Source organism: Oreochromis niloticus, linkage group LG1 (genome assembly GCF_001858045.2).
Source record: "Oreochromis niloticus isolate F11D_XX linkage group LG1, O_niloticus_UMD_NMBU, whole genome shotgun sequence".
In the NCBI taxonomy this organism is placed as follows: domain Eukaryota; kingdom Metazoa; phylum Chordata; class Actinopteri; order Cichliformes; family Cichlidae; genus Oreochromis; species Oreochromis niloticus.
In genome coordinates, this window is record NC_031965.2 from 20405108 (window position 1) to 20431101 (window position 25994).

The 25994-nt window shown below is 41.6% G+C and overlaps 1 protein-coding gene across 3 annotated transcripts in view; it reads right to left on the minus strand.

Annotated features, from left to right (window-relative positions):
• sbf2 (SET binding factor 2) overlaps positions 1-25994 on the minus strand; it is a 120625-nt gene that overhangs the window by 34548 nt on the left and 60083 nt on the right. For all 3 annotated transcript variants that reach the window (XM_005467002.3, XM_003442377.5, XM_005467001.4), the window contains exons 7-17: positions 23365-23497; positions 21347-21455; positions 20875-20988; positions 19319-19396; positions 18941-19054; positions 18019-18147; positions 17800-17898; positions 17443-17647; positions 17183-17292; positions 15809-15958; positions 9544-9612 (exon numbers count right to left, since the gene is read on the minus strand). In XM_005467002.3, the coding sequence (XP_005467059.1) occupies positions 9544-9612; positions 15809-15958; positions 17183-17292; positions 17443-17647; positions 17800-17898; positions 18019-18147; positions 18941-19054; positions 19319-19396; positions 20875-20988; positions 21347-21455; positions 23365-23497 (1310 nt within the window). The remainder of the gene's footprint in view (positions 1-9543; positions 9613-15808; positions 15959-17182; positions 17293-17442; positions 17648-17799; positions 17899-18018; positions 18148-18940; positions 19055-19318; positions 19397-20874; positions 20989-21346; positions 21456-23364; positions 23498-25994) is intronic.

Genomic DNA, 25994 nt, shown 5'->3' on the forward strand with positions numbered 1-25994 from the left:
TTTCTGCTGGTACAGGGCATGTTATTCAGTTCAATTCAATTCAGTTTTATTTATACAGCGCCAAATCACAACAACAAATCACCTCAAGGCGCTTTATATTGTAAGGTAGACCCTACAATAATACATACAGAGAAAAACCCAACAATGATGTGGTGTAATGTTGTCAGGTATATTTTCTTGCCACACCTATCCATCCCTTTATGACCACAGCGTACCATCTTGTGATGCCACAAAGTTCAAATGATCTCAAACAAATTTCCTGAACATGACACAGTACTCCAATAGAGTGACTTTGGACTGGGGTGGAACAGGAGATTCACGTCATGGATGTGCAGTTGACAAATCTTCACCAAATGTTTGATGTTGTCAAACAGTTTAATATGGACCAAACTCTCTGTTCTGAAGGCAAAAGGGGGTCCAGAATTGGTCAGAATACTACTATAGAAATAATGTTGAGTTTTTTCATGAGAAAAACAAAGTATTTTCCATTTGTAACAGCTCCTCCTGCAGGGCTTTGCCATCAACTGTACCTAAATGATGCCTCAGCACTAACACACACAGTGTAACCTCTCCTTCCATTTAAACCACTTGTACTAGACACAGATTTCACCTGACACTTAAATGCAAGGTGCCGGAAGACATACTTGTAGACAACATTAGGATGTCATTATGAGAACTCGTGTAGATAAACTGTTTCCACAGAACAGGAAATGATTAAAGACTCGTACCGGCAGAAGCACCAAGTGCACTCCCTTAATATAAATATGGGAATAATCCTTAGGCGCACTGGATAAAATGACAAAGATAAACTGAAGCTAACAGACCTGCTCAAACTCAGTAGGAGTGGAGGGATGGAGCTAAATTGATCACAGCTATAAATAAATACTGACAAATAGGAACAGAATAGCAGCCCCCTAGATGGTACTGTACTAGCCTTTGTCAGTCTTGCAAGAGATGCAGCGAGGGAGTGTGTAGTTTGTGTAGGAGGGTCCGAGTGTGTGCGATTTGTCAGTGGCTGTACTTTCTTGACTTATCAGGAGTTTTTTAGGTCATTTTGACCCAGGTTGGCTCTTACTCATTTGAAAAGCACCAGACAGATGTGCAAGGAGGAAGGGAAAAGGGAAGGAGAAAAGAAAGGAAAGGAAAGGGAGGAGGAAAGAATAGAAGGAAGTAAAGATGAAGGGAAGGAGGGAGTATACCACTATTAGCCCCATCTGGCTGTGTGATCAGTGAAGAGGAGGAATGCAGGGCTGGGTAAAAACAAGCTGAAAAAAACAACACAAAAAAACACAAGGGGAGACAGAAAGGAGAAAAAGCCGTGCACAAGTCAGAGGAATTATGCTATCAGGATTTAGAATCTCACTTTGAACTCTGATTTTATCCAGAGGTTCATAATATGATTGATAACTGCCTCAGCCATGCAGCGTTATGCATGTCCGCTGCATCTCTGAGATGGTGAATGTTGTCGCTGAAGGGAGGACGCACTCGCATGCAGACTGCTGTATCTGATACGTCGCCAGCTTCGGGGCAGCAACATTATTTACGCGCTTTGGAAGAATTCATAGCATTCCTGAACTGTTGATGTAAAAACAATCATCATTTCTGGAGGAGCCTGGAGTGAGAATGCACGCTTGACCTGAACACAATCCATCTCCGACTTTTGCAATTCTTGCGCGAGTGCGCGCATTGCGAGGAGAGCAACTCAAGTCGTGAAGCGTCTAAAAGCCTGCCTTCAAATAGCGTATTCAAGTCAAACAAACAGAGAAACACATGCCGACAGTCATACTAATAAACATGCCTATCGTGGCGTCCACAACTGTGCAAAAACACAATGTACAAGTAACATAAATGTTCCGAAAGAAAAATGAAAACACAGATACGGTGAGGCATTTCGGAGATAGTCAGGGGTCACCGAGTACGTCATCTTCCTTGTGGGGACAAAGTGGAGAGCAGTTTGACAGAACGAGCTGCCAAATGCCTCCAGGCATAAACTCTGGATGAAAGAATGCTAACAGTCAAGTGCTCTTGTTGTGCAAGTCATCCAGTCTTGTGTTTGGGTTTTCAAACGGCTGCTGCATTCAATCTGCATTTTCCCCCACGCGGAGGCATTTAATCTGGTGACACATTCAAATGTCAGGAGAAAGGCCTCAGGTGGGGCAGTAAAAGGGCAGAATAACACTTCAATGCATCAATGACACCCGTTCATCTCCTGATAAACCCACATCTCACTAGACAATGCATAAGAGAAGACCTCACCTTTAACAAATGGGCCGCTGTCCAAAAGTTGTGAGGCATTTAAATAAAATTTACCTGCACAGGCCAAATGACATGCATGATTTAGACTAGACAGTCTGTAATATTTACACTGTTTTAGTGTGAGCAAAACATTCTGGGGAGGCATAAGCTGAGGGGAAAGCAAAACAACTTAATAGAGAATTTGGGTCAATAGCATAGGGTTTGAGTGTAAATTATATGGCCAGCCATAAGACTAAACACGGTCTCTATCCAGCAGCTTCTGGGACATGAGCTGAGAGAGAGCCAGAGAGAGAGAGAAAGCTTCCCACATTACCCGACCTGGAGACTCGAGGGCCGTGGGGACAGTGCCACTGTAAGCATGAACACACTGTGAGCCTGCCAAAGTCTGGCCAAGAATATCAAACAGGAACTTGACCAATGTCTGACTCCTAACCTTGAACTAACAGTCTTTAAAGTGCACTGTCTGAACAGAGGAAGGATAATTTTTACCCAAACTTTGGCTTGTAGTGCAAAAGGAAAAGTTTTTTCCCACAGTGAGAAATGTGCATCATTGATTAAAGTGTGCTTAGACTCTGATTCAAATGAAAACAAAAAATAGAAACTAATTTATCTTTGAATCTTTTTATATCAAAATTGCAAAAATTCCTGCCTAGGAGACTCTTTCAAGACTGTTACAGTGGAAATTATTTGAAAACTTGGAAAACCTTTTCTCATGCAACAATGGTACTGGACTGTTACACTTTATTGCAACAAATCAAACTTCGTCTCCAGTGTGGTTCTCGTGCAGGATTATGAGATTACGTCAGTTCAAGTGAGGGTCATTCATCTAAATGTGTGGTTTTATTGGGACTAAAGCCTCTCATTTATACAATAGGTGCCTTTTAGGTGAGCATTCATCACAGCTTTATTACACAATTGTGGAAAGTCCTGCAGAAGGCTTACTAAAGCAGTATTACTCAGGACAAGATAAATGACATACTCTTGTTGTTCTATGGGTTCTGGAAAAACAGGAACTTTACACAATTTTGAAAATATTCAGTCAACGGATCAAGGAATTACTAAACTGTGAGACCTCACCTATCTGGAGTGAAGACTACAATGTCATTTGATTTATTTTTGTGTTGGAGAAGCTTATGGATAGACTTTGCTGCTTTCTGATGGTGCACTTATGTAATGAACTAAGACAAAAGCCTTCTAGAAATAGCTGGAAGCAACAGCCTGCCCAGACAGGCTAGTCTGAGTATTTCACAGACTCCTGGATTTTCAAACATTCAATGCAACCATCGCTAGCATTTACAGTGGATGGTCTGAAAAAGAGCGGCAGTGAGCGGCAGTCTTTTTGTGAAAATGTCTTGTTGATGCTAGAGGTCAGACTGCTTCGACCTGACAGAAAGGCAACAGTAACTCAAATGATCACTGGTTATAACTGAGGTATGCAAAAGAGCATCATCAATCATCAATGCACAACGCGTTGAACCTCAAAGCAGATGGACTACAGCAGCAGACGTCCACAGCGAGCATGAACAATAAACTGGCTCACCAAAATTGGACAAGAGAGCCAGATCTGGTCTTGATTTTCGCTGCATCATCTGAATGATAGGGTCAGAATTTGGTGTAAACAACATGACACACAACATCCATCCTGCTTTGTATCAACAGTGCAGGCCTTTGTCATGGTGTAACGGTGTGGGGGATATTTTCTTGGCATACTTTGGTCTCCTTAATCCAGAGGTTGGCAACCTGTGGCTGATGAGCCATGGGTTATAATTAGGGTTAACCGTAACCCCATTAGTACATATATTATATGTATTAATTTATTCTCTTCCATTACATCTGTTCTCCGTCAACCGCCTGTGCTTCCTTTGATGTTGAAGGCTGCCGACGCCTGCCTTAGTACCAACTGAGCATTGTTTACCTCAAGCTACCTGAGTATCGTTGCTGACCATGTCCACCTCCTGATGGCTGCTTCCAGTAGGAAAATGCACCATGTCACGAAGATCAAATTATTTCAAACTGGTTCCTTGAACATAACAATGAGTTCACTGTAGTCAAATAACCTCCACCGTCACCAGATCTCTATCCAAAAGAGCACCCCTGGGATGTGGTGGAACGGGAGATTCACGTCATGAATGTGGAGCCGAGAAACCTGCAGCAACTGTGTGATGCTATCATCAGAAAAGGTATTTTAAGCTAATCCGGCCAAATATGTTCAGGGGCTCTTCGGGCAAACATAACACTAAGCAACAAAACATGTGACTAAAGGAAGGAAAACGTCAGGAGGAAGGAGACAGTAAGCCTTTTCACAGAAGACATTTTGAGCAGTCATTGTAGTAATATTAGTAACAGTTTAATTACTACATCCACATGCTTTACAGCTTTGGCATGCCACAGTGTCTTTATGTGAAAGCAAAGTAAGAGCATCTATCAAAACTCCTACATCATGTCTTTCAAGATTGTGTAGGGTTGAGTTTGGATTGGCACTATATTAGGGTTGGGTGATGAATATATCGACTATCGTTTTTACAAGGACAATTTATTCATTTATTTGCCCATGAGTTGGTTTGCTAATAATGATGGAGCTAATAGAAGCAGTCAACAGAAAAAAAAAATAATAGCGCTGTTTTAACAGCACCCTCTTTCATCTGCGAGCAAATGCACCCTCCTCAGAGTGCGCCCAAATGCTTGTTGATGGACCTGCAGAAGCTGGTGATAGCCTAGCATACTCAGCCGGATGGTGGACACGTACATGCTCATGCAAGTTAGTCCTGTTTGAGTACTTTACTCGAACTATACGTCTGCACAAGCGGCACACCACTTTGGTTACATCCTTAAGTTTACCTCTTTGATCCCAAATTGGCGACTTTATATTTTTTTAGTGCTGTCAGCGTTAACGCGCCGTCAACACAACTAACGCGATTAACAGTTAACCCATCTGGAGCGCAGACTGAGTCAAAATCCCTGAAATGTCTCTATCAACGCATTTTGGGCAGTTTGTCCAAAGTTTGTTCATTCTGCGCTCCAGATGGGTTGACTGTGTTAAAAATTTTAATGGCGTTAATCGTGATGACAGCGTTGACGCTGAGAGCCCTAATGTTTTTTTTAAAATTAGTTCGTCCATGTTTGGACTTCTTCTGTGTTGTAAACGCACAAATCAGTCCGTGCATGATTGCTCCGCCCATCAAAAGGTCTGCGCATGCGCAAATATATTGCCCATCGTCGATTATTGGACTGACGATTGTCAGTTGGAAAATTTTTACATATCGCCCAACCCTACACTATATATTAATCTATGCTCAGTGGCCACCGTGTAAGGTACACCTATTCAACTGCCTGTTAATGTAAATATCAGCCAATCACCTGGCAGCAACTCAGTGCATTTAGGCATGCACATATAGTCATGACGACCTGCTGAAGTTCAAACTGGGCATCAGAATGGGGAAGAAAGGTGATTAAACTGACATTGAACATGGCATGGTTGTTGGTGCCAAACAGGCTGCCCCAAGTCTTTCAGAAACTGCTGATTTAATGAGATTCTTCCACACAACCATCTCTAGTGTTTACAGAGAACGGTCCGAAAAAGACAAAACCTCCAGTGAGCCGTAATTCTCTGGGCAGAAATGTCCTATTGATGAGGTCAGATTCAAAGAACTCCAATAACAACACATTACAACAAAGGTATACAGAAGAGCATCTCTTGAACGCACAACACGTTGAAAGCTGAAGCAACATTCTGATGGTAGGCTCAAAATTTGGCATAAACAACAACCAAGCATGGATCCATCCATCCATGCTGACCATGTCCAGCGTACCCATCTTCTGATGGCTGCATCCAGCAAGATAACACACACCACGTTATGTCACAAAGCTCAAATCACCTCAAACTGGTTTCTTAAACATGACAATGAGTTGACTGCACTCACATGGCCTCCATAGTCACCACACCTCAGAACAATAGAGCACCTTTGGGACGTGGTGGAACGAGAGATTCACATCACGGATGTGGAGGCGACAAATCTGCAGCGTAGTGTGATGCTATCATGTCAATATGAACCAAAATCTCGGATTATTGTTTCCAGCACCTTACTGAATGTATGTCACAAAGAATTAAAGTTCCACCTAACAAAGTGTCAGCTGAGTGCAGATGTGAAGTTGAAGAGTAAATAGGCAGGTAGAACAAGGTGTTCTTTGTAAAACAGATCTGATCTCAAAGGGACAAAGCTTTGGTACTGACCTGTGGACACAGACTGATGTTCAGATATTGTCCTTCTGAGCAAAAAGAGTGCAGTTTAGCAATCTATTAAGATTACCCTTGTGAACATAAAGGAAATGTGATCAGTGTGTCTGATGGGAGGCTCCAGTAACAAATGTAGGAATAATATAAATGTTGATGACATGGCAGGCTGCTGCAGCCTGCTTAAGGTGCTGCATCCACACTCAAAATACTTTTTGATACAAGATTTTTCTTAGCTGCATACACTAAGGTGGAAATAATGAATAAAAATATTAAACATGTACAGAAACATGTGAAACAGGGTATGGAAATCAATTGTGAGATATCAGATCATGCATGCCTCACAGTCCCCACCCAAAATGACAGCTGCTGCCATGCTCCATTACCACGCTTTGTTTTTCTCACATTTCCACTGCATGATCCTTGTTTTATTAAACCAGAGATTACAGACATTTTTGGCAGATTCCTTCGTGACCTCACTTTACTTTTCCCCCTTTGGACGAAACACAGCTCAATGCTGTCATTAATTCCAATCATCTGTAAACAACAAAGAAAAATGGCTTTCTCTAAATGTCTTTACTTCTAACAAGCTGTCTGTGCCACAAAAGGCATTATTTTTAATCTTCTAACTGAAAAGGGAGGAAATCGCCGCAGTGTGTGGTAACGGTGACTTATGATCAGTTAACATAGTTGAGACAGAAACCACTTTGTAACGATAAGTAATTTTACATGAGAGACTCTGAGAGAAAATGATGAAGTTTCAGCCCTGGTGGGTTTGAAGAGAAACGAGAAAAACAACAAATATCAAAGAAAGTTACACCAGCCTGTGGCATGTGAACTGAATAAGTCATGTGGTGGCACAGAGCAGGCCAGGTCCCAGTCCAGCCCATCAGGGTACGACACTGGTATCCAACAAAAAGCCAGTGTGGACAGTTGTGTCTGTTCCTATAGCAACAAGTAAGCTGTAAGGACATAGTTGTGGTTGATTAGATGATTTGGAAACCAAAGGCCACCGCTGGCTTTAAAATACTGTGTGCTTCTAGCAGGGGTCGAAAAGTCAAGTAAGCAGTTCTTTCTCTGGGTATTCCCTGTGTAGAAACTTCTCTATTGTGAAGGCAATGTTAAGTTAAGGTCAACTACCACTTGAAACTCTTGGGCTGCCAGTAAAATTGATGATTGAGAGGTGTGCTGTATGGGTCATGGGAAGAAAAAAAAAAAGTTTACTGACATGGACAAGCATGTAACAGACGCTGTATCCAGCTTGTGGATGCATCTCACTACCCAAATATCTGCAATAAAACTAAGACAAAGCTGATTTTTATTAGTCCAAATCCCGTTACAGCACTTCATTGTTTATGCATTATCACACTTGCGGTGGCAGTTAGGGCAGGGCGAAGACAAGGGAAATGGTTCAGTTCCTTAAACCAGCTGTGCACACAAGCCCATCTACAATTCACAACAGCCAGCAAGAAACCAAAACACAGAGAACTTCACAAGACCTCCACAGTGGAATTACAGACAGTGATGGTCCAAAATAGTGACAGAAACTGCCCAGTTCAACGTAATCCCCGGAGCTGATCTGTTCAACAGGAGTCAGTGCTTGCAGGTTCAGTTTGATGAGATTTAGGAGCAACATATTTAACATGTTTAGGCTGACAGGTTTGAAAGAGTCCAGTCCAGTACCATCTGTCAATGCGCTGATAAGCTCAAAACAATAATTCATCTAAGATTGTTTTAAATGCTTAGAGACAGTAGTTTCACTGAATAAACTAGAGTATATGCATGGCTAGAAACCACAGGGGGTAAGAGAGTGTTTGCATACAGCTGTGGGAAAAATTAAGTTCACAGGTATCAATGCAGTCATGTGAAAACCTAAGCACACTCCTTGATAGATTATATTGTACAACCACCTTTAGCAACAATAGCTTGCAACGTGGCTGCAAAACAAGCCCAAATCATCACCCCTCCACCACCGTGCTTAGCAGTTGGTAGGTGGTCAGGTGTTTCTGCTGATATGATGGTTTTCTCCATTTTGGTCTCATCTGTCCAAAGCACATTGTTCCAGAGATCTTGCGGTTTCTTCAGATGCACTTTTGTAAACCTAAGTCGCGCTGCTACACAATATTGCCAACAGTATTTTTTCTTCTGCCTTCACAAGCTTATGAATTCAAGTGACATACCATTCTTAATATAATCTTATGATCTTTAATATGATATTTGCCCTCGCTTGGCAGCTTTACCAGCTTCAACTCTTCTAGGAAGGCTTTCTACAAGGTTTAGGACTGTGTTTATGGTCATTTTTGACAATTCTTCCAGAAGTGCACTTGTGAGGTAAGACTCATCCATTTATGAACCTTGCTTTGTGTACTAGTGCCAAGTCATATTGAAACAGGAAGGGGCCATCCCCAAACTGTTCATTCGTCACTCCAGAGATCACGTCTCACTGCCCTAGATTCCAGTGGTGGGGTGCTTTACACCACTGCATCCAACACTTTGCATTGTGCTTGGTGATATGAGGCTTGAATGCAGCTGCTCAGCTATGGAAACTCATACCATAAAGCTCTCTACACTTTGTTCTTGAGCTATTCTGAAGGCAGGATGAAGTCTGGAGGTCTGCAGTGATTGACTCCGCAGAAAGTTGGTGACCTCTGTGCACTATGTGCCTCAGCAGCCGCTGACCCCGCTTTGAGTTTCTGTCGTTACCAATTACTCCCACTTTTGGATCCGATTGGGAATAGTAACAGTTAAAAATTTACTAGCGAGGAAATTTCACAAATTATTGCACAGTTAGCATCCTATCACCACGCTAGAATTCGTTGAGCTCCTGAGTGTGACCCATTCGATATGCCTAGGTGCTTGATTTTATACACGTACGGCCATGGAAGTGATTGGAACAGCTGAATTGATAGGGGTGACTGTTGTATGTTCTATAAAGAAGCTTTTTCAGTCTTTTTCTAATAGTGCTGATATAGGTGACATTGAGAAAACAGGTGGAGCAAAAGATTTACATTCAAGGCACACACTTCTATGCTTTGATCGAATTATTATTTCCTTACCCTGTAAAATGCTGTTGACAGGGGCAGCAGTGCAGCAGCCACCGTGAACTCCTCAGAGGTGGAGCAGTCCTGCGGGGTGAAAAGTAAGAGAGAAGTGAGAACAGGGCAGGAAACAAAGCATGGTGCGAAACTCGGAGAGAACATCTTTTCAACCATACTATCATCAGGTTTGATAACTTTGTGGGAAAATATTTTATGATGTCAACACAATTTGAAATTGCATGACAACAGCAGAAACGTGGTCTTTGAGGGCTCTGCTGATCAACAGCTACAAATTAGCAATGCAGAAATGTGACTTTGGGAGAACTTTGGGTGGCAAAGAATCCATCTTCAGCATTTCTAATGTCCTGTTACATAAAGACACTGTTCTGTTAAATGTCAGGGCAAAGCTCAAAACCAGGCCAGCCAAATCCCCTCACTCTGCTCTTTTGCACCGTTATGACATATGCTTTCAATCTTCTTATATAATTCCTGCCTTGACACGACTGTCAGTGTGTCCCAGTCTTCAATTTATTGATATTGATTCAGCTAGACTGCCATACAAGGCTAATTCCCAAAAAAAAAAAAAAAAAAAAATTCACAAGATGTTGCGTAAAGTGCAGTTATTTTGGCCACAAAACGCTGCAACCATTAATCAAGCATCCACGATGGGCCAGAAAGCAAATTCAATTTTCTTTTTTTATAGGTGTTTTTTTAATTTCAAAAGGGATTGGTTGAAAATATTCCCTCTTTGACATTTACACACCATTCCAATGCGTCTCTGTATCTGAGACTGTTTCAGGTCAGAGAGGCGGTGCTTAACAGCGCTTTTAAAGGATGGCATTAAGACAAAAATCACTACACGGGAGGCTGAAGGTGGGAGGTGCTTAGGGGCCCAAACTAAACTTTTCTTACACAGACCATAGAAAACAATGGGGAAGAAAAGAAAAAGAGCCGAGTTGGACTCAAAAGTGCTTCAGCCACAGGAAATTGGTACTTATGTGCAGTAAGCTTTGTTGGGATTTATTCGTTGAACTCTGCAAATGAAAACAGCCAGAGGAAACTTGATTTAAGACCATGTACAAACAACAGCACTGATTCTGACCTTGTGCCGCACCGGATAACCCCGAGTCATTAAAAAAAAAAAAAAAAAAAAAAACCTGTATGACAAATGTTTTCATATTTAATTTATTGGTTTTGGACCAACGTCACGTGAAAATGAGACTGTGTTCTTCAAAAACAACATACTATCAGAGTGCTTCATTTTGGAGAGGGAGATAGGCGGAGGAATGCTCCACTTTCTGATAGCGGTCTGTAATGGGGGGCCCTCTTACCGCCACTCCTAAAAACGCGCACAGGCAAGAATGTACAAAGGGGAGAAAATGCAAAACACATGAAAGCCAAAGCCCCCCCGTCGACAAAGCAACACGGTTTCTGCTTTAGTTTTGTTGTTGCTAGTATTTTTTTTTCCTTTGCAGTCATTTGGGCTGTGGTAAAATGTTCCAGCTTACTGGAGCGGCACCAAAGCATTGTTTACCCAGCATCCTTGACAAAGCTGCAGGTCACTGGAGTTCATGGACCCCAGACAAAATAGAACAACAAGTGGAAATGCACAGGCAGAAGAGTGTGAATATTTTACAAATGAGTACTCTCCTAGGGGAAAAACACAGAAATTTAGCGTTGACCGGGGCCTTTTTCACAAAATGGTCCAAGAATGGCTGGAGATGAAAGGGGAGGGGTTTGGCTACTTCACCATATCACCTTTCATATAAAGAAGACTTAATCGGCTTCACTTAAGCCACACTTATCACCTACAAACGTCCACCTTAATCTCCTGTGAGCAGACAGAGAAGATAAGTGACAGCTCAAAAGCTTTTGAGGTCGAGTAACAAAGTGAAGAGATAGCAGTGAAATCTCCAGCAGATTAGACTGAATGAGTGCTTGTAGTCCATCAAACACTTGACAAAAGGTACTGCATTAAGCTCTCAGTCATTCTCACAGCGTCCATATGGTTCATGGTGGGGAACTCGTCCTTAACACGTTATTTGGGTTTTCAAGAAAAGAGGGAGAAGAAGCTGTTGCTGTTTGCACGGACACCCTGCAGCCTCCATTTCCTTCCATTATTTACTGTGTGTTTAACCTTTTTCCCTCATTCTTTAGCCTGCTGGAGCTATAACAGCGAGGATGACTAACACCGCTATTCTGTTTCAGACACGTATGCACTGGACAAACACAAGGCGGCTGTCAGCATGTGACACAAAACGCTGTAGGATGTGAGCAAACACTAACTTCCTGTGTTAGCACCTTCCAGGAAAGCTGTGGGATGACACTTGCGGCATGCATTTATGGGACTTTCACGGCAGCGGGCAAACAGAGGAGCGCCTGCCTCATAGCTTATTACTGTTAATTGCGTCTGGAATTACGAATAGGAAAAGGAATTAGGCAAAAATAAGCAACATAGCTGACATTTGTGTCACCCGGATGAGCAACAAACAGAAATTCCATAGTGAAAGCACGATATCCGATTAGCACTGATGTTTACCTGGCCACACTGGTACACATCCTTGAGAAACATTTATCCGAACATGGGAATGATACTAAGTACAGATTCCCAGTGACCAGTGAGTTACGTAAGGCAGTCCATTAAGACCACTAAGGCAGACAAGAGGGCATTTTCTCACAGCAAGAGACTAATTTAGGAGCTAAATAATGTACAAATGTAATCACTAATAACTATTAAAGGAAATGTTCAAAGTGATTAAAGTGCAGCAGGCAGAAATTAAGCTAGAGTGGATGGAGGGGTGAGGGTAAAGGGTACATCAGGGTTCATCAGCTCAGATGTGGCAACATGCAGTCCATATAGGACAGCTAGATGGAGCCCCCCCCCCAGCAACATCCACGCTTAATATGCATTACTGTACACTTTTCCATGTCACACGGTTGAAGTCGGGATCATAAATGACGCATGGACTCTGTGCCGAGGCGATCGCTTCCCATAGACCTCAGACTCTGACACCCTCTCACAGTAAACCTCCATTCAGAGCGTGTCCGTGAGCACCATCATGACGCTGCAGGCCATGAGAGAGCAGAGCACAGAAGGCTAATAATCCTATCTGACAGGAAATGGTTGGAATGCCAGGACACATCCACAGCAGGGCTTGTTCCCCCACATGGTTTGCGCAACTTTTACTTCTAAAAGCTAGAGCATTGACCAGCGCACGCACGCACATGCGCACGCACACTCATATAAATGAGCAATTAACATAAATGCCTCAATAAGGGGGGTATTACTCACAGCAGAGAAACACAGCAGAGATAAGGCCAACAACAGATGTTTAAACAGGAAAAAATGCACAACTGTAAATTTCTTACAGACACTCACAGATTGTTAGCGCGTCTAACGAGATAGCCAAAGAAAGAAAAGCTAGTTAATACATACTTCCAAGGTACAGTTTCATCTGATTCCAGCGCCTCAACCTTTAACCTACTCTGCAGCGCACGCACTACTCAGCACTTCCTGCTAACTCTTTCAAAAGGAAAACTCTGATTGTAACCAGAAAACAGAAAAGTCACACAGCCGCCTGAAGTTGACAGTTTAACGATAAATGTTGTAAGTGGTTTCTTAATGATGATGTCACTGCAAATCAACGTGTCAGATCAACACACGCGCCAGAAATACTGAGGCGGCATGTGGCTGTCATCACGCAAGAAGCATGAACATTTTTTGCAGAATAGGTCACTTTGGCTTTGTGAAGCTCTGAAGGACCTTTGAACACGCACACACAGACACAATCCGGCCGGCCGCGGCGCACTCTGTAACATCTTTATGGGGTCCTTGTTTGCTGGGTATTGAAACAAAGGTGACGGAGCAGAAGTTAAACGTATTAACTGGCCCCACATCTTAAAATGCATATTTGGATCACGTGAGACAAATGCCAGACGAACATAAGACCGAGAGCTGAAAGCCAACATGGCTTTAAGACCAAAAACAAACAATACAATCTTTAAAAACTAAAAAATAACATTTTTAGAGAAAGGCTGATTACATACTTTGTTGCAATTCATCAAAAGTGTACTCCACGTCTGTATCTCTATTTGTGAAATTATTACTTTCTCTCATGTGTCACTTTGGATTACTAGCATTTCAGCAAACATGTTTTGTTATATTCTTTTTCAACATGTTCACGTCTAACATGTAATTTACAAGAGCAGAACAAATGAAAATAGTAAATATCAGCACGACATGGATGTAGGTTTACTTGTTTGTATTGTAGACAGCACTTAAGATACAGATGACCTATTCCTAGAACATACCTGTTCAACAGGTTCATTAGTTTGGGTGAAAGAACATTTTAAGCCCAGGTTTGCAGGTTTTGTTCTGATGGTGAAGACCAAATGACGCACCAGCTTTCATGTAACAACATGAAAGCACGCAGCTTTGATTTATACTTGAGATAGAATTTAACTAAAGAGGCTGTGCAAACGAGATTTTGGTTTTATAAAGCTTTGGTAAATGCACACCAGCGATAAAGTCTCTGATCCTGAAAATGAAGACAATCAAACACCGAAAGGGACGAACTACTTTTCTCTTCCCTTTTTTTCGTTCTCGAAAGGCCAAATTCATCAAAACTCCATTTTAAAAACTCTGAAGCAACTTGCACGTTTTGCACGTCCCTAGAGCAGCAGATGGTGGGATTAATTGGTTTTCTGTTATTTGGGGGGGAATGACTGGAATCTCAAGTCACTCTATAAATGCTGTACTTTTTGACTTTTGCTTATATTTTTAAAATCCCTCAGATGGGTTTGCTCACACTAATAAAACAAGGGGAACTACCAATTAAGACCAACTGCTCTGTTTGAGTAAAGCTTTACAGACTTTTTATAAGCTGCAAAAAAAAAAAAAAAAACCCACACTACGTACTCACTTTGACAAATAGCTGAACCACCAGGAGGGCACGAAGAAGACTCAAACAGTATCCGATTAACAATGAGAAGTATTGTTAGGACTCATAGGTCATGAGTCTCATGACACAAGGCCAGACTGTTGCAAATAAAAGCAAACTTTATATGGCTTCAAAGTAGATGTGCCTGATCACAGCTTTTACTTTGAAGGTGAACTTTCTCCTTTTCTGGTTTGCATAGCATTTTTTTTTTTTTTTATGGTTTCACCATGGCTTGGAGTGTTTTGCGAGTGTTTGCAGATGACTTGGCATCTTCCAAGAAAACCAGCGACTGTAGCCTGCTAGAAACAAAATAATCACAAGGGCATCTTGGATGCACCACTGTGTACTTCTTTACGACCAATTTCACGCTAAAACTATCAACAACCACTCACCAACCAGTGATGGAATACACATGTTTCCATAGCGACTGGAGGTTACCAGCAGGCAAGGTCACTTATTGGTCTCCAAACTTGCACGCTGGGTCTTACCGATTCAATTTCACAGCGACTGCAAGCAACATCCATCGAACAATCGCAGTCTATTGGGGAATATGCATTCTTCCCTTGTGACCAGGGTTTACTAAGTGGTCGCCAACATGTCCCTAAGCCTGTATGAGAACTTAAGCATTACTGTCTGACTCTCTACAGCTCATCTTTTAAACTCATGAAGTCTACTTTGTGATACTGAACTAAAATATTTACACGGATCTGAAAAACATTTTTCCTGTATATCAGCTTTAGAAAAAGTGCTTTGTTAAAATAAATCTCAATTTTTTGTGGGAATAACACGGTAAGTTTGACATTCACAGTTTGGGGAAGCACTCTGGACGACAGCACTGAGGCTCTCAGTACAATTTCTAAAACAGACTTGCATTGTAAGGAGGAAAAAATCATTTCATTCATATTAAGTTTTGGTAAAATGCATTGCTTAATACATTCTGAAGCAAGGCCACATAGTCTCTAAGCCATCAGGTTTGTGTAGTTCGTTCATTATTTACTTATTCACCGTTGATTTTCTTAGAATAACAGAAAAGCTCGTAATCCAAGATAATGTTTAAATTGACTTTTTTGTTAAAAGCAACAGACCAAAACCCAAATCTGGAACAAATAAAGACTTTACAACATTTCTGAACCTTAAACGGCTGATTGATTATCAAAAATTTAGGCATTTAAATTTCTCGATTAGTTGACTGATTGTAGAACGTGACCCCCACATTGCAGCGGGAAAACAGATCCAGGCTGACTGCGCCTTCCTATCTGCATGGAATATTACTGTGCATGTTTACAGTACAGATGTAACAGTCTGTGACTTGTGTTGGCAGGTTTATCTGTCACGTCACTGACCTGAAGGGCACAGTTCATCATACGAATGATGTAGTCAAACTGTTGGTGGTCCAGTATGGCGCGGTTCTGCTGAACATGGAGACTGAGCTCCTCAGTCAGACATTGGCGGGCTGCCTTGCCCTTCAGCGCACGCAGTGCAGCCGGCAGCGTCTGTTAAAATGAAGAAAGAAGTTAAAGACCTGTGAAGAGAAGTTGATTAGCACAAGACACAGAAAACTATTAGTGATTTAAAACTGTTAAAAAAACTGAAGACAGAAAACCTTCATTTTATAAAGTATTTGTCAAAAGTGCCATTCACTACAGCACCTACAGTGCTATGACAATTATTGGCTCCTTCCTGATTTATTATGTTTTTGCAAAGATCAATAAATATAAAATGCCATTTATTGCAAACCTATCTGGCCCTATGTGAAAAAATAAAACTCAAGCACACTTGGGTTATGCAGCAGGACAATGATCCGAAACACAGCAGCAAGTCCACCTTTGAAGTGGCCTAGTTAAAGTCTGGACTTAGTTTAAACAGGCCCTTCATGCTGCAAAACTGTCCAATGTGGCTGAATTTAAACAAACCTGCAAAGAACTGCGGATCAAAATTCCTCCACAGTGATGTGAAAGACTCACTGCCAGTTATTGCAAATGCTTGATTACAGTTCTTGCTGCCAAGGGTGCCGCAACCAATTATTAGGTTTAGGGGGTTTAGAGGGTAATTACTTTTCCATTACTTTTACTTTTGTTTGATGAGCTGAAACATTTAAATGTAACACATCTCCAAAAACAAACAAACAAACAAACAAACAAACAAACAAACAAACAAAACAGGAAGGGGATAAATACTTTTGCACAGCACTGTATGTACGGCGAAGACTTACAAGTTCACGGGGTGTTCAGAGAATTCCTGCTATGCATTTTTACCCTATGCATGCAGATGCAGGCTCGGGTTATATAACTCCTGTATGAAGCTATAAGGATACATAAAACAACTGGCTCTCATCCCATTGTAAACACACTGGAGTCATATTGGACTGACTGCTCACCTATGAACTCCTACAGATGAGGCTGTAGTGTGAAATATAACTTTGAGGAAAGATTCCTGTGCAGCGTAAATACTTGCAGGGACAAACAGATCAGACAGGAATTGATCAATCCCGGTTGTAATTATTGCTTGGCAGCTTAGTCTGGCACAGGGGTGGAGAAAGATTGATCACAGGCCTTATTTACTCCTGCTTCTAGGTGTCTGTGTGCCAGCTGGGACATAATAGGACTATAAAGCTAAGGAGAGACCTGCTCCACAACGGCCTGAAGATGTGGTGTTACCCAAAGCACGGGTGCCTTATGAGCTTGTTTAAAGGTAGAAAAATAAACAGTGCGCATCACCTTTTCGGTCTCCAGAGTCTTGTTGTAAAAGATGAATGAGATGCAGTTCCTCACGACCTCCAGCCTGCGAGCGCTGTTAAACACAGAGCAACTCTTTCCCATGATGGATGCTGGAATAAACAAACAAATCATTGCTGGGTCATTTTGCAGCAGGCATGGATTATGCAGTGAGAAATACTTTTTATAATTAAAAATTTACATGCAAACACTTTTGTGAAATGTATTTTTTGTGCATAATAAGGTTTTAAAGTGAGTCATACCAACAGGTGGTCCAGCGGGTACTACACACTTTTTCTCAGTTCGTGTAGGAAGAGGTGCGCTGCTGTGTTTTGCTGTACCCTCCTCCATAAGCTTCTCCACCTTTTCTTCATCCAGCACGGGGAAAGGTATCTGGTGTACGCGCAGGTGGGATCCCTCGGAGGGCCGAGGCACTTTCTGGAATGCCATGTGGGGGTTTGGGTTCTCCTAACGTACAATAACCAGGAAACAACATGGATTAATGGGACAGATTTGGAGCAGCGCACATGTAGAGCAGGCTAAAATGAGTACATCAGACCTACACTGCACACCAACACAGCAGAGGAAACTTAGCAGTTGTTTGTTGCACGAAGACTTACATTTCTATAAAGCTGCTCGGAGAGCTCCCTGATGTGCTTCTGAAGCTTGGCGGGGTTGACCTCCTCTTCCTTAAAGCTGTCAAAGTCCAAGGCCACCAACTGCAAAGCACACCAACAACAAAGAAAACAAAATGTAAACTAGGAACTGGGTCAGTTGATTGAAAAGGTGTTTATGTACGAGCCTTTCTAAAGTTTCGGTGGTGCGTCACGGTACAGTACCTCATCAAACAGATCGCAGGCTCGGTAAGGTGGACCCCTCTCTGAGACAAAGCCGGCAAAGGCCATGCCATCCAAAACCTTGGTCAGGAAGTCATTCTCAATGAGGCCTCGCTGGCCCAGGAAGGCAGTCTGGATAATGTCAGATTAGAGCATTCACAATCACAGACCTTGTTCATATGGATTTACTACAAACTGCACAACAAGCAGCCATTTTTAGAACATGATCACAAAATATCTCTGCAAGGGGGACTTTTATATTGTTGCAACGTGGGCAAGTTCTTCAGTGTGCACAGAAAGGGAAATAAATCCAGTTAGAAATGACTACATGCAAATGAATTTAATTTACTTTACGCATAATTATATGTGCCTGTGGCTAGAGGAGATAAAACACAGTTCACTCAAGCCCCCCACCTCCCGCTCCAGGATTCCAGGCGAATAAGCAGAGCTTTAGTTTATAATGCGATCCATGTGGGGTACTTTGAGGGTGATTTGCTGATGGGTTACCACGGAGACACCACAGACACGAACAAACAAAAACCCCGGCGCAAAACAAAAATGTAAACCTAATACGTTTCATATGGCTCACTGCCGGATTTGCCCAAGGTTACGGGACTGTGTCCGAAGCTTGGATAAACAAACGGATACCATCAAGGAAGAGTCACGAAGATTCTGTGACACGTTTAAAACAACACGCGTACTCACACATGCGCACACAAACGCACGCATTAGACACCTCTGACAAGTTCATCTGTCAGGTCTTTATGTGCGAGTCCGCCCACACTGCTGGCTAAAGCACCGCGGGCAGATTGATGGAACATCGTGTTTTCTAGGGAGGGATTGCTTAACGAGTTTAATCAAAAGGTCATATATTGGCAAAAATGCTAATTTTAGACCCGGGAATTTCATGACGTTGTTTTATTACCTTGTGAAAGTGGATCACAGGTTCAGAATGGATGCGGATGAGCTGCAGGCAGGACCTGTAGCCCTGAAAGAGTTGTGCAAACAACCTGAGAAAGACGGCCCTCACCTCCTTGTCCTGGAACACACACACAAACATTACTCATCAAACAGCTATTCCACAAATGCAGTCTGATAAGGTAATTATACAACAGACATGCTTTTTTTTTTCTTTACTTGGGTTATGGGTTACCGTCAGTTAGTACCCCCACTCCAACGCTAACCTCCCTGTGATAAGAAACCTTTTCTGGGCAGCCTGTCCTCCTCGTGTGGGAAGGAGGACATCACTCCTTGAGACACTGAGGAACTTAAATGAGGCCAAATGTTAACGCCGCTGACTTACCAACAGCTTGAGGTTGGAGGGTGCGGTGCGAGGTGGGGGGAACGCGTTGTCCGCTATCTCCAAATCCGGGTGTAAAACCTAAGAAAATGGATTTAGATTCAGACGATACATTTGTTTTTGTTTATCCTAAGCATTCATGGAAATTAACTTGAAATGATTCCAACATTAACTTAGGGAACGCTGCTTGTGCACAGTGAGTGACCAGGTAATGTGGTAATCAAGAAGTGCCTTATTATTTCATTAGGAAAGCAAACATTTTATTAAACAGAATATAAGAATTAGCATTATTTCTCCATATATTTGTAGTTATATGTTTGTCTTTGTAAAGGATGAAATGACAGACGACTTCTTGTGCAATCAAAGAGCTCTGCAGCACCTCCTGCAAAAAGCAAAAACATTACCTGATCATTCCTTCAAGTAAGTCTCCCTGTGCCGTGTGACCACACATTGCACTCAAAGTTCAGATCCCTCCATAAAAGTCTTGTTCTGACTACCTGCACGTGACTGTCTCTGATGGCAACTGGATCAAGTTGGCTTTAACCCTTTTTTATTTTCAGGAAGAGAGTCTCAGCGCTAAAACCACCAGAGTGTGGTCAGAAAAAAAAAATAATCAAAAAACAAAAACACGTGGTACAGATCAGATCATCACATCAGATCAAGTGTTCTTCCTCAGCTGTCTCAGGATATTACAGCCAGTACTGATTCTCCAGTCTGTTGGAGCCCTAAACAAAAATACACAGGAGGCCCATCCAGCCACAGGTCATCCCCATTCTGTTCTAAATAATGTGACATCACCAACAACAGTCTATAAAACAACAGGTAAAGTGTTACTCCAGAAATGGCAGAAGTCAACTGAACTGAAGTGCTAACACTGTAACTACTAGTTTCTATGTTCTTTTAGCCTACTAGCTATGCTAACAAGTCACCTGCTGGTGTTCCAGGTCTGACTCCTGGCTCTGACCTTGTCACATCACAGTGGAGACAGGTGGGGCCCACCTAGGGAGGTCACGTCTCTCTTGCTATCCTTGGAAACTGAGGGCACTGCTGTAATGTACAATTTGCCTGCCTTGCTTAAGGCAAGTATTACAGCAGAACAACTCGGTGACCCTAAGGGATAAATTCAGGGTGTCAATCTAGGAGCATGTACCTGGATACCCGTCTGACTTGATGAGCTGTCTTCGAGCTGGCTGACATGAGCTGTAGCTCAATTCTCTGCTCAATAACAGCGATGGAAGCTAGCTCAGTTTGTCAGCATTTGTTCTTTGTGCACGTGTATGTTCCACAATTAAATTGCAAAGCAGGGTTTCTAAGGAGAGATTTAAATGTCGCAAGGAGACGACCTTGAAAAGGTCAGGTATGTTTTTTGCTTTTTTTGGCCGGCATTACGGAACTTTCTGAGCACACTTCGTATACAGAACATAACCCACTCTATTACTCTATTATATAATGTTCAAAGAAAAGGAACTTTTGGGGTGCTCACTTTAGATGCCATCATCTTTAAATAATGTGTTTTTAGGTGTTTTTGTGCGCATGTGTGAGTTTGCGTTTGTGCTCACCATGGACAGGGTAGACTGTGTTTGGTGTAACAAAGGTTCAGGTAGCAGGGACAGGTGGATACACTCAGGAATCTTTATTGTTCCTCCATCCAGGTCAGCAATGATAACATCCAACTGATCGAAACACACAAAACACTGACAGGTCAGGTGGTTTTACTGCTGTTGGAGGAAGCGCTGTGTGGTAGACATGTTTGATGAGATTCAAATGCAACCAGCTAAATATAGGGAAATCTTTTAAAACCCTGTGTGCAAAAAAACTTCTGGAAAAATAAAAATGTAAATTCGGCTGGTCAGTAGAAAGAAAAAGTCCTTAAAGCAAGACCTGCTTTGAGGATATCAAAATAAGCCTTTAAAGACTTTAAGTTAAGTGTCTGTTAATGATTCATTGTTACCTTTTAACAATTTCTAATCTTTAACTTGTGCATGAAGGTAGGACAAATTCCTGGATGTCTGTGACACATCTGCAACTCACCAGATCCTGGATTTCGTTCTGAAACATGGAGTGCACGCCGATGATGAAGGGCGTGGGTGAACTCAACACTTCCAGCAGTCGCGAAGGTAGAATGGGGATGTAGGGGTAGCTGAATGCACGGACACAAGGAAAACGCACAAATTTACTCGGAAAAAAGATTAAGAAGAATTATGCAACGATTGGTCAACTAAGAGCTTAAAATATACTTCCCCGCAGGGAAGAGGATGTGTTTGATTGCACGCGATGATGAAAATGGAGCTCGGATGACTAAACTTATTTCAAGTGATAAGAAAGCAGTAAAGCACGGAGGACATTTATACGTTTTGCAAATTTTACAAGCTTTGGAAATTTTAAATGATCATCATCATCTACAGGAAACTTGGGCTGTGTCAAAATTGCACTAAACCCCAGATAATTTAAATGTAGAACGCTGTGTGTGGACACAGTGTTTCATATCATGTTAACACATAGTAGCTTCTAATTCTACCTGAATAACAGAATTACTCAAGACCACGATTGTGTACCAGTCATCTGAAACGCCCGTTCACCTCTGTGAGAGTCCCGTTTTACATTTTCCAGTAACAAAAGGGTTTTTTGAGACGTCTGACTGTGTTTGTGAAAACTTCCAGCAGCTTAGACAGACAAATAAACCGCTGCTGATTTTTGCCGTTCTTGTTGCTGTTGGCAAACTTAGACCAAGCAAACAATGAAGGATACAGGCACACAACGCAAGAATGGCAGAGTAGCATCATCGTTTCGGTGTTTTTATTGCTCGTTTGTTAATAGGAACTAAATATACTCGCAGACACTTTATTAGGTACACCTTGCAAGCAAAGAAAGGGATCCCCTCAATTCTTCATCGCATAGATTCTGCAAGTTGCTGAAAACATTTCTCAGAGATTTTGCTCCATGTTGACACGACAGCATCACGCAGTTGCTGCAGATTTGCCGGCTGATCATGCATGACCACATCTCAAGGTTGCTCAATTGGACTGAGATCTAGTGACAGTTATCCTGCTGGAAACAGTCATCAGAAGATGGGCACAGTGTGGTCATGAATGCTGTTCGTGCCAAATTAGTCATCTGGATGTTGCTTCAGCCCTCAATGCGTTGTTCTTTTAGAACCGCCGCTCACAGGAGACTTCCTCTTTTTCTGTAAACCCTAGAGATGGTTGTGTGGGAGAATCTCAGATCAGTAGTTTCTGAAATACTCGGACCATCCCACAGAGCACCAACAACGATGCCATGTCACTTAAATCACCTTTCATCCCCATTCTGATGCTCAGTTTGAATTTCAACAAGTCTACACACCTAAATACATGTAGTTGTATGCCAGCTGATTGGCTGATTAGATATTTACACTAACAGTGAGTTAAATAGGTATACTTAATAAAGTGGCAGATGAGCATATATGTCATACTTATAAATATTTATATGAATTAGCATCCTACTACACCACATTAGATCGACTTGATGTTGGTACTTTGCTTTCACATAAAGACACTGTGGCACGCCATGGCTGGAAATCACGTGGATGTAGTCGTTACTAATATTACTACAATGATGGTTCAAGATGTCTTCTGTGAAAAAGGCTTACTGTCTCCTTCCTCCTGACGTCTTCCTTCCTTTAGTCGCATGTTTTGTTGTTTAGTGTTATGTTTGAGAGCCCCTGAACACATTTGGCCGGATTAGCTTAAAATACCCTTTCTTACAAGATATGTTTCACAAGGGAGAGTGATGAATAAATGTATGGGAGAAAGGGAAGGAGGTTATGGTAACCGCATACATCTGAGTCATTTCAAATAAACAAACAAAAAAAAAAAGAGGTTAAAGAAGGTTAAATCGTGGGACTTTAAAAGGTGATCTAATGTGGTGCAGAAAACTGTTTTTACAGAAATGAATGAAAAATTAACAAAGTTAATGATCAGTCAGATCACAAGCCAAGAAAGTCACAACTGCAGTCAATGGAAAGTCACATGAGATTCTGTCTCATCCAGCCATATCAAACACATACTCACCTGTATTTAAGAGGAAACATGAGGGCTTCCAGGGCACGGCATGCCTCTCCAAGCCGCTGGTAGCTGGTGGAGTGGAATAAGACCTTATGTTCTGTCAGAACTGCACAGAATAGGCTAAGAACATTTTGGATTCCTGAAATGACAAAAAACAAACCAAACCCCAACAGAGAATGAAATAAATGAGTTATTTGCTGGAATGTGACGTCCACATTTTCCAGATCATTCATCTAAAATTGATTTGTGAAGGCCTTTCAGACTTCAACAACAGATTACAGCAAACAATGTGCACTTGGAAGTTCTCTGATAACCATAAAAGCTTCAAGATGGATCAGTGAAATTCTAAGGAAACAATATTCTGTATGCTCGTTCCTGTTAGGCGGAACAACGTGAAGAATGTTAATATAGAAAGTTCAGGACTTCATCTCATTGAAATTTGCTCCGGCTGTGATGGAAAAGTACAGAATGACTTCAGAGGGCATGAAAGGAGAAAGCAAAACACTGACAGCAGTGTAGCCAAGACCACTTAAGGCTTTGTGTGCAAGAACAAATACTTTAGCATCAGCTCTGTAAAACACTACAACACAATGTGGTTCTGCTCTTGCTGAAGTTGTAAAAATTTTATTGCACGCTACCAAAAAAACTTTTTGGGAAGTGCAATTAAAAAAAAAAGAAGAAGCGTGTTACAGTAATGCAGGCTGACTTGTGCCAGTTCTTCGATTAGTATTACCTCTTTGTTTTATCACCTCCTGTCTGAATGAAGCTACCACAGTCTGTCTTTGTATGTGGGCACTGCACTCTCTGTTTACTATACACACAGAGCAAATGCATGCAGATGGGAACACTGAGCTAAATTTATATATTCAAATAAATGCATAATTGAAAATACAATGTTTTTAAAAATATAAATACTTTGAACTAACCTGAAAGGGTAAAATCACTTTTGCTTACATTTCTTAGCTTGTATTATTATTTTTACTACTGTTGTTATTTAGTGCAGCTGCATTAATTGGCAATAAAATTATAGTGACGCTGTGTAATCTGCACTGTGTCCACTAGTTTTGAAAAAAAATCTGCATTCAAATAGGACAGTTTCTATTGAAACACTGAATATAAAGGTAGGTGAAAAGCCATCTCTGAAAAACAAAGGAAATTACACACTCTCATACAGTATAAATAATATTTCAAAAACTGATGCGACAATCAGGAAGAATTCTAAGTTTATAGTTCCTGTTATTGTTTCCTATCAAGCAACTGACAGACCAATTCATCACACATCGGAGTGATAAGGAAAGAGGAACACCGGCAGACATATCCGCGCCGCTGGGGGCGCTGGGTCTGGAGTCTGGCTGCCTGAATGGAGCGCTTCGGTAATAAACAGGAAACGTGCACCTCAAAAAAAAAAAAAAGAAAAGAAAAAAATCTTCCTTTTGAAAATGAAAAAGCGTGACTAAAAAGTCATAACAGGCACCAAATGATGTATTTCAGTCCGTACTTTTTACTGAAATACCGAGGCTTCCGATTCACAATCACACCTCGTGTTCAGGTGTTTGCTTATCTCATGGAAACAGCGACACGTTTCCGAGCCCTAAATAAAAGAAGTGGCAGCAACAACAGAACAGACAAAGGCAACAAACAACAACAGTCGGGCTGTTGATGGTCGGATTTATCTCGCTCCCGGCCGGGGGGTGGTGGTGGGGGGCCGTACTTCCTGTGCAGTGTAACATGTTTAACACACATTCCTCTGTGGTGACTCGATGACCTGCGCGCACAGAGCGATGTCCCGACCTGCCTGTCCCCATGCTAGTAGCTGGTCCTTATATGGATGTAAGGACGAGCTAATAAGTGGAAACAAAGCGCTTACGTGTAACTCATCAACCGACTTTCCAATCAACATGCAGGAAAATCAGGCTTTAAGGTCAGAGGAATCATTAACTTTACTGTCTAACTATGTCTGTAACTTTCAGTTTCCTGCACCTTAATAAAAAATGATTATTATATAACAACCTGTGACAGCAGCAGGACAGATTGGAAAAAAAAAAAAAAAAAGATTATGATTTCATATTCTTGCCAAGAGTTGAATAGAAAATACCGATGCCGTGTCTACATATATAGCTTACAGACATGAGATGGTCAAAAACCTGCAGACAAAAAAAACAAAACATGCAGACTGAAATAATTGAGGTGGTTTCAAAACCCCATTGCCTGAAGTACATTTGTTCATTTATCCAACATTAAACTTCTGATAGAGCAAACCTGACTTTGTAAGTTAAATTACAGTCATGCAATGTAGCATACTGTGAACATCACAAGATGAAAATATCAAGAATGAGTATATTCAGTATTTGATATAAAATAAATTCAGCGTCACTGTTGTGAAAGTAAAACGATATGATGCTTTTATTGGGTGTTACAGGTGCATGGGTCATTTTAGCCCATTGGTAGGTGGTTGCCAGGCAACTTGTACTCATTACGAGGAGTTCCCAGCCAAACCAACAGACAGTTTGTGTATTACAGTAAGTAACTATAAAAAGTGACAAACTGTGGCTTTGAGGGTTTTTTGGCTAGCTATTTTTACCTTCTGCTAGCCTCTATAAAAAGCAATGCTACAATCTCATTGCTTTAGCCTTTAG